The 9,830-nt window shown below is 47.0% G+C and overlaps 1 protein-coding gene across 1 annotated transcript in view; it reads left to right on the forward strand.

Annotated features, from left to right (window-relative positions):
• The window catches only part of ZNF648 (zinc finger protein 648), a 15,204-nt gene extending 11,713 nt beyond the window's left edge, over positions 1-3,491 (forward strand). Inside the window, exon 3 of the mRNA XM_025206185.1 lies at positions 42-3,491. Coding sequence (XP_025061970.1) covers positions 42-1,294 — 1,253 coding nt within the window. The 3' untranslated portion in view covers positions 1,295-3,491. The remainder of the gene's footprint in view (positions 1-41) is intronic.
• Positions 3,492-9,830: the final 6,339 nt, after the last annotated feature.

Consider the following 9,830-nt stretch of genomic DNA (forward strand, 5'->3'; position numbering starts at 1 on the left):
GCCAAGCTCTGGAGACTATGTGGACACTGTAGTTACCCTAGACAGTGACTTTGATCCCTCTGGGGACAGCCTGTCTTGCAATGGCACAGAAAGCATTCAGACCTACACACGCAGGAAAGCCGAGGCGGGGGCATTCCCAGGAAACCTGGGTGTAGACTCCAGCAAGCCGGGGGGCAGCAAAGACCTTTCCCTGAAAGGCAGGAGAACAGTGAAGCGGCTGCCCCTGAAAGCCACCAAAAAGCTGGGCGAGGTGGCAGGCAGTGTCGGGGCCCTGAAAGCAGATGCGATGAGGCGGATCCGGATGGCAACCCAAGTGACAGGCAGTGAGGCAGATGAGCGGCCTTACAAGTGTGTGCAGTGTGGGCGGGCCTTTAAGAAATCCAGCAACCTGCTGAGCCACATCGATACCCACAGTGGGGCCAAGCCATATGCCTGCGAGCTGTGTGGCAAGGCCTACTCCCACCAGGGCACACTGCAGCAGCACCGGCGGCTGCACACAGGTGAGCGCCCCTACAAGTGCCCCTTCTGCATCAAGGCCTACACCTGGTCCTCAGACTACCGCAAGCACATCCGCACGCACACAGGCGAGAAGCCCTACCAGTGCCTGGACTGTGAGAAGGCCTTTGTGCGCTCTTCTGACCTGCGCAAGCACCAGCGCAACATGCACAGCAATGACAAGCCCTTCCCCTGCCCAGACTGTGGCAAGACCTTCAACAAGCCACTGTCCCTGCTGCGCCACCAGCGCACCCACCTGGGTGAGAAACCCTTCCCATGCCCCGACTGTGGCAAGGAGTTCGCCGTGGCCAGTCGCATGGTGGAGCACCAGCGGGTCCACACTGGTGAGCGCCCCTTCTCCTGCTCTGTCTGCGGCAAGGCCTTCACCAAGTCCTCCAATCTCTTCGAGCACCAGACGCTGCACACAGGCCAGCGTCCTTTCAAGTGCTCTGAGTGTGGCATGGCCTTCGCCCAGTCCTCCCGCCTCATCCGCCACCAGCGTATCCATACTGGGGAGCGTCCCTTTTCCTGTGGCCAGTGCGGCCAGGCCTTCGCCCGCTCCTCCACTCTCAAGCGGCACCAGCAAATCCATAGCGGGGAGAAAACCTACTTGTGCTCGGACTGTGGCAAGGCCTTCCGGCACGCCTCCCAGCTCACCCAGCATGCGCGGGTGCACACAGGCGAGAGGCCCTACAGATGCTCCCAGTGCAGCAAGGCCTTCACCCAGTCCACCCACCTTGTCCGCCACCAGGCCAAGCATGGCATCGGGAAAGGGGAGCCATTCTCCTCCAATGAATGAGCCTCTTTCCTCTGGAGGGGAGGTGGGGGCAGCACCCCTCCTCCCCCATCTGCACAAGAAGGCTGGCTCCCTGTCAGCAGGATTAGCCTCTCCCCCTACTAGAGAAGCACTTTGCTTTGGACACTACTTTCTCTCTCTCCTGATTGCTTGGAGGGGTCTCAGCCTTTCCCACTGAACCCCATGAAACTGGGGCACAGATGGGAAGGCAAGCCAGTGCAGCTCCTGGTCAACCAGGCTTTGGAGACTCATTCTTCCTCCTCTTTTAGGGCAGCAGATAAGCCAGGGAGCAATAAGTATCAGCATAAAATAAAGCTTCTTGAAATAGGCTCTCTCCCAATGCAGGGCTGAAAACCACAAAAATGAGCTGAACCAGGCAGAGAGAAATAGGAGAGTGAACCGTGTACAGCAGTATAGATCAGGGGTTGTTCTCAAAAGGAGCTGCTCGCTAACCAGAAAATGTGTTTTCACCAATGCACAGGAAAAGAGCCCAATCAAAGCTACATTTGCCTACCTGTAATAGGGGCAGGGGAGTAAGGAGAGCAATTACGAAGAATGTTTACACCTTATTCATCTGTCCAGTCATGCAATTCAGTTCTCTGCCAAGATCTCCCTGATGGGCAAGGGCTGAGAACCCATCACCCACTGACTGATATGCCACAAACCTGTTTTTCTTCCAGAGGATCTCATGCCCATTCCTCTGTACCCCCAAATGTAGGCCTATTCTGAAAACTGACTAGATAAGAAAAAGGCAGTGCTACTCCTTTTGTGTTGATTTAGAACTGCATCTGCAGACTTCAGTGACAAAACAGCACTTTTTTTGCACCTGTTTGCCCTCCAGACCAGCTCAGTTAAGGAAGTGTGAACTGTAGTCTATCATAGCTCATGCTTCGCTAGCAGAATTATTTAATGAGGGCTAGTCTATATGCAGAGATTGCACAGATTTCACTGACTTAATTTAAACAAACAAACAAACCAGTTAAAGTGATGAGTAGGCAAGATCTAAATTCACCAGTGAAAGGCCCGGGAAAGAAATGGACTAGAACAAGGATTACTTGGGTCACATTTCATGGCCAAAATCTTTGTTACTGTTGATTACTGGCAAAAACGCACAAGAAGAGAAAAAAATGTTCTGAACACTGAGAGCCCAGGTGATGTCTACAAGGCCACAACTACAAAATACAACACTTTTAGTTAAGCACACTGCACACGGAATTCACCAACAGACTATAAACAAGGAATCTCATACTGTCGTTTTTGGAGAGAGACTTTTCAAAGCAGAATTGCACTTTGCAATGTTGTTATAGAGATATGTTCCTTAAGATGTCCCAGTGTACAACTTCTTGATATAAGCAGCTTTCCAGATACCTGACAGATGGTGCCATTTACAAATATGAAATTTCAAATGCAAAAGTATATGGTACATATGTATTATTATAGGATAATTATAAACTAAAGCACTGACAACATTATGATCTTACCAGTCTGTTGTTAAAAAAAGGAAAGGAAAGGAAAGGAAGGGGAAGGGGAAGGGAAAAATAAAGAAAAGGGAGGCAGAGGGAAGAAAGTACTATTTGTAGCTGTGCTGACTCCAGCTGGGTGAATAATTGATATGTTCCCTGATGCTTTATACAACAATTTTCTAGTGAAAGCAGAGATATTTGGTGGCAAATACAGACTTGGCCAATTTCTGGAATTAATAGCACAGGATCAGACACCAGATTAACCGAAGACAGCTCTATCAGTGATATGAGTCAGCAACCTCCCACTGCTCAGTTCTGCATGTGCAGTATTCATAATTCCTCGTGTTTCTCCTTTCATAACATGTATGTCCCAAGGCTCTTACCTGCAACAGCAATCCCAAATAAGCAGTCGTAGCTTCCTGACTAAGCTGATGTCTCAAGTCCCCTCTCCAGACTGGTTTGAATTCTGCCAGTTTAACTTCACAACCAGAAAAAGACTCTAATATCAAGTTGACTTTGACTCTGCTTAATTAGGTACCAATTAGGGCTGTGCAAAATGGCAGTGTTCTGTTTCGACCAGTGTTTCGATGGAACAGCGTTTCGTTTCAATTTTGTTTCGATTTGAAACAGCTGTTCCGTTCTGTTCTGTTCTGTTCTGGTCAAAACAGGGTCGAAACGGCGAAACTGTTTAGATGTTTCACCCATAGGATATAATGGGGAAGGACAAAACAGCCTATAACTTTGTCATTTCTGGCTTGATTTGAATGAAACTTGCAGGAATGGTAGCCCTATCTGAGGGCATGAAGCCTGCCAAGTTTCAAAGAGGTAGGTTTGGGGGAAACTGTACCTCAAGCTGCAGACAAGCAAAACTCGTGACATGGGTGACAGTGTGTGTGTGTTAAGGCACAGCAGGGTGAAAGCTGCAAGCCTGCTAGCCCCTGCTATGGCCACGAAGCCTGCCAGCTGTCAAGGAGGTAGGTGCAGGGGTGTCTGGGTTCTGGGGCCCTGCACCTCTAGCTGCTGACAGGCAAAACTCATGTCATGGATGCTTGTGCAACCATGTCTGTCTTGGGGCACAGGAGGTGGGGAAACTACTGCAGGCCAGGCTGCTAGGCCCTGCTGCAGCCACAAAGCCTGCCAGCTGTTAAGGAGACAGGTGCGGGGGGGATCGGGGGCCCTGCACCTCTAGCTGCTGACAGGCAAAACTCGTGACATGGGTGCTTGTGCAACTGACTGTGTCTGTCTTTGGGCAGAAGCAGTTCCCAGCTCTACCGATTCTTTCCTCTCCTTAGTCTGTGGTTTCCTAGGTGTTAATTCTTGCTCATTAACTCGTTATGCTAGCTAGCTACTGTGTTAGGCAATCAATCATGATTCACTCAGGGACCAGCTCAATACACAGCTGAGCTCCTTGAAACTTAACAGGCTTTGTGGCCTCCACAGGGGCTAACATACCTGCAGTTTTGACCCCACTGTGGCTTAACACACATAACACAGGTTTTGCTTTCAAAACTTTGGGGTGCAGTTTCCCCGAACCCCCTGCACCTATCTCCTTGAAACTTGGCAGGCTTCATGCCCTCAGATGGGGCTACCATTCCTGCAAGTTTCATCCACATCAGGCCAGAAATGACAAAGTTATAGGCTGTTTCAACCTTCCCCATTATAGCCTATGGGCAAAGCATTGAAATGGCAAAATGTTTCAACTTGCCTCGTTTGGTTTTGAGGCTGTTTCAACTACATCTGTTCATTTTGATGTTGTTGTTTCGACCTCGAAATGGGTCAAAACAGTGTCAAAACAAAACTGGCGGTGAAATTTCACATAGCCCTAGAAATTATGCCAACTGGTACTAACCAGTAGGTATAATTTGGTCCCCTAATTAAGCAGATGCACAAAGTCAACTTGATATTAGAATCTCTGTCTTTCTGGTTGTTAAGATAAACCAGCAGAATTCAAACCAGTCTGGAGAGAGGCAGCATGAATGTGTGTACTATTGCTTCTTAGAGCTCTATTGGATAGCTGAGCAGGGGAGATCCACTGCTCTTTCAGAAACTGGTGGGCAGCAGTGTAAATGTCAGGAATCTTGTCTATTTTATGGTTTTTGGGAAAGCTGTTAATGGAATAAAAGAGAGATGACACTGGAGTCATTCAGCAGGGAGAAGAAAGAGATTGTGGGAAACCCACTTCCTCTCTTCCTCCTCGCAGCAGCTAAGAAACTAGGCAAGATGTATCAGAGACTTACCTATTGCAACAGCTAGAGGATTCTAGAGCAGTAAGATAATAGCCAAAGCACTTTCTGTCCCTCCCACTAGCTAAAGAGGGGGACAAATTTATCAGGCATCTCCAAGCAATGCTGCCTCATAAATAGGGTGCAAGGAAATAACCTGGTAAAACGATCCGAGCTCCTTTCCTCCCAACTGTGTACTTTGTGGAGTTGCATCTTGTAAGCAACTGTCTCTTCATCTGGTGCACATACCGCCAGCTAGTAATTTTTTTCAGTGCTGCACTGTCACTCTAGGGAGCCTCTCTGCCCACGCTCCCCTTTCACATTTTGCAGATGTACACATGGACCCTTTCTCATTACAGCTGCCCCAACACTTCTCTGTCTCTGCTTTGTGACAGAAAGGATGAACAATCTGCAGCAGTTCTTTACCCAGCCACTCAGTGGGAAGAAAGAGCACACAACACCTAGAAGAGTTCCAGTCTTCTTCTCCCCCACACCAAAAGTTAAAGGTTCCAGGTTGAGTTCAGAACTTGAGTCCCTTGGTTGGCAGTGCATTGCTCTACTCAGACAACTATCAACACACCTCACTGAAGAGGGGCTTTCATTTATTTCCTCTCTCTGCCATGACTGACTACTTTTTGGCTCTAAAACAAAGCTGGAAGGCACTGCAGAGCCTCTTGGTATCACTGCCATCTACTAGAAGACAGCAAGGGGATCTGATGCTGCAAGACATATACTACCTCCTGCACAATATCAGTAGCCCAAGAATGAAGGCCAACGCTATAGTGGATGCATATTGCTCTGACCTCTGTATTCCTTTGTTTCATCTTTATGTTTCTGCTCTTTTGCTGTACTCAAGAATTAAGATCCTGTGGGATGGCATATTATACCAAAATGGAAATGTATGGAAGAAGGGCACTAAAGTGACTCAGTCTATTCCCAAAGGTACGGTGGGATCCTTCAGGCCCTTTTATTATAGTTCCATGTGTTTATCTTGAGAGCAAAGCTGCACAACAGAAAAAACAGGCTTAGTCTGATAACTCTTCCTAATGAGTGCAACTCTTGATGAGAATAGAGCAAATGATCACAAGAAAGTCAGGAATCAACAGGAATAAACCATCAAAGAAAAAAAGGGTTAAAAGAAAGGGAAGTTCATGGTGAACCTCAGATTAACTTGAGCACTCCGTGCAGAGTTTCCATTAAGGAAACAGTGAAAACTGCTAACAATTTGCCTCCACAAGAGAAAAATGCCTCTTTAATAGAGAGGGAGAGAAAAAGAGGCTATGACAGATGAAGATAAGCCTCCATTTTCCCCTAACTGGGGTTGAGAAAGGAAGCCAGACCCTACCAGGAAATAACTTTAATCGTTCTCATTGTGCCGGGTGGCAGGATGATGACAGAGGCTCTTTCTTGCCCGTAGGCCAGAACTGAGTTACCAGGTACTATTGCTGAGGAGGAATGCTCCTGGTCTCTGCACTTGACAGAATGCTTCCTGTGACACATTGTCTATGGATCGCTAATTCTGCCCTTCATGCTGAAGCAGGTGGGGGACTGCACAGAACCACCCCCTGACTGGACTATTTGGATACACAGTACTGTTTGAGGCATGTAAATATCTGTAAATGATGGCAATAATAGTAATAAATGTGCTTGTATTGTAACAGTGTAATCACTGCCAAGGACTGGCTGGGGGTGGAGGGGGAATCCAGTTTTAATTTTTTTCACACTTGAAAAGGCTGCTGCTTATGATCATTACAAACAGGTGCTGTAAGATACGATGTGGACCATGAGGAAAATAACATATCTAGGGCTGTGGATGTTGTTTTGTGTTCCTATGAACTCCCCAATGCCCAAGCTATTTAAAGCTGTTATGTCTCAACCTAAGACACCAGAAATAGTCTATTACCACTCAGGCATCCCCATGAGTAGCTTAAAGGAATCAGGCTCTCATGCTTTCAGCTGACATGTTTTGCTGTGTACCTTATTAAATATAGGTGTATTTACAGACACAGTCTTTCAATCTCTAATATTGTCCTCAACAGCATATGCATTTAAGCATGTTCAGAAGTGCACAAGGCCATGAAAACATGCAAGTAACCATAGTTGTGTTTCTGTAGTTTACAGACATGAACACAAGGTGCCAAATATAACCCACTGCTATGTCTTGGTATGCACATCTATAAAAGGCTCAAAGGGGCAGGTTTTTAAGTAGATTTGTAACCAGGTGGTAGCAATGCTGGTTCTATGCTTAGTGACCAGCCACAATATAGATGACATGGTTCCTGACTCTATATATCATTTTCATTCTGATCCATGAATGACTGGTGCCTCCTGAGATTGTGGGGGTACAATTAGTGGGCGTCAGTGGGGTGGGGGGCAAGAGGCGACTGCCCGCAGAAGCCAGCGGCAGTGGCCGATCTCAGGGGGACATGTGCCCCTCCTGCCTCCCTTCCCCCTCCCCATGAGCTGCCTATCTCCTGATCACAAAAAGGAATGTGACATAATTGTAAGGCTGTATCTGGATTCAGACATGATGTATCAGTTTTGTAAATGGGACCAACTAACCATCTCTCTGTACCCAGGTTTTCCTGTGCTCGTACCTTCCAGGTCTCTGTGAAGGAAGCTTCTCACAAAGTGCATGGCACCATGTGAAAAACACCCATAAATCTCTGGACTGGGCACCAGCAGCTGTGGCAGTGTGGCATGAGTGTCCAGATTTCCCCACTACAATCATGGTTTGTAGCATGGTAAGCACTAACATATCATTGTGCCAAGGAAAATGCTGCCATGTGGATTCAATGAACTATGTGATTATCTCAGCACACAGGTCAGAGCCTGGATATATTTGTACTTCAGAAAGAGCCTTCTTATTCAGGCTCCTGGAACTGGTTTTTGCACAAAGGCGGTGAACAGAGTCCAGGAAGCAGGTAAGTTCATTCTTGTTCAAAAAGAAAAAGATACAAAGATGGAATCAAATACAGTTAATGATTTCAAAGCTTTTGAATGTGTGCATTACTATATAAATGCTATTTATTACCCTCAAGAGATAAGGACACCCATTACATTTAAATTTGAAGTCTGGAGTTGATGGGTAAGAACAATGTTGGATGCTCACCTGATTTCCTGTCCTCACTGAATAAAATGGCAGACCTGCTACAGACCTGAAGAAGAGCACTTCATGGCCCAAAGCTTGTCCAACAGTTTTCCTAACTAATCAAGTTGGTCTAATAACCGCTATGGAAAATCCTTGCCTCTCAAAAATAAAGAGGGAGCACACATCATTTGTAACACTTAAAAAAGCAAGAATCATTAAATCAAATTGCATAAAAATCATAGAAAATTAGGGTTGGGAGGGACCTCAGGAAGTCATCTAGGCCAATCTCCTGCTCGAAGCACAACCATCCCCAACTAGATCATCCCACCCATGAGTTTTTCTAGCCAGGACTTAAAAACCCCCAAGGATGGGGATTCCACAACCTCTCAGGCTAACCTATTCTAGTGCTTTACTACCCTCCTAGTGAGAAAGTTCTGCCTGATATCTAATCTAAACTTTCCTTGTTGCAACTTGAGATCATTGCTCCTCATTCTGTCATCTGCCACCACTGAGAACAGGCTATCTCCCTTCTCTTTAGAAGGACGCTGCTGCAATTGAGTTTCAGCCTTCAAAAGAAATCAAACCCTTGCTATAAGTGTAAAGAGACTTTGTTCAACAATGCAAACTCGGGATAAGATCCCTACTTGATGAAACTTCACTTCATATGTATGGGGGAAAAGATGGGGAGGTGTTCAAGATCAGATTGAAACCCCTACTCTCCATTAGATTGTTTTTCAATGGTTGACTTGTTTGGCTGCGTGATTTTCCCCATTTATAGGAGTATCAAGGGTAAGTGCTGTAAGGCCTGCGTCTCCTCTAGCCTGACACCCTCCTGATGAGTGACAACAGGGTGAAAGGAGCCACACTATCACGCAGCTGTTTTTTGTTGTTATTCTCTCACCTGCCAAGACTTTGATCTTACTTCTGTTGGGGAGCTAGTTCCACTGGGTGATACACCTTGGGCCTGGCAAAGGAGCATCTTTGTTGGGCTCCACCTCCCCTACACCCCACTGTTACCACTTCCTCAGTGTTGTATGACATGCTTATCCTGGGGGCAAAACCCTGTCCTCTGCTGACGGAGGAGGCACATGCAAATTTACATCAATTTCTTTTTCTTTTTTTACCCAATTTCCCCCAACCAGCCTTAATTTGACTGGTCCAGCATTGTCTTTGGGGTCAATGCCCCATGCCAACTGTCCTTACACGCACCGAGGGCCAAATTCAACAAAACAAATCAACTCAGGACTCAATTGGTCATAACCAACAAAAAAACCAAATACTTCCATCAATTAATCCCCCATCTGTGAACCAAAGTTGAGTGCTCAGTCCATGAAATACCCACTGGGTCACTTTCCTTATCAGTTAATTTTCGGTCTTTGGTCAGAGAATGACCTGGTATGGGAGGCTTCTATGCTGGGCAGCACCTCCCTGGCTCCCAACTTGCCCATGCCACCTCTGACCTTACTCCTCTTGTTGTGGAAATCAACTGCGGTCAGGATGGTAGCTCCAACATCCTGGCCCTCGGTACCTGGGTTGATTGGCAGTCCTCTGATCGCCCTTACCTGCTGCTTGCACTCCTCAGCTGCTGCCTGCTGCACACTGGCACAAGTGGGAGAGTCCTCCAGGGTCTTCTGCCCCTCAACACTGCAGTCTCTCCCTACCTGCCCCTCTCTGGGGCTGAAAGTACTTCCTCAGGCTAGCCCACAACCCATATGGAGAGAGCAATGGCTGCAGAAGTACCACCTGGAGCTCCATTCCCTTCC

The sequence above is a fragment of the Alligator sinensis genome, unplaced genomic scaffold (assembly GCF_000455745.1).
Source record: "Alligator sinensis unplaced genomic scaffold, ASM45574v1 scaffold471_2, whole genome shotgun sequence".
NCBI lineage: Eukaryota > Metazoa > Chordata > Crocodylia > Alligatoridae > Alligator > Alligator sinensis.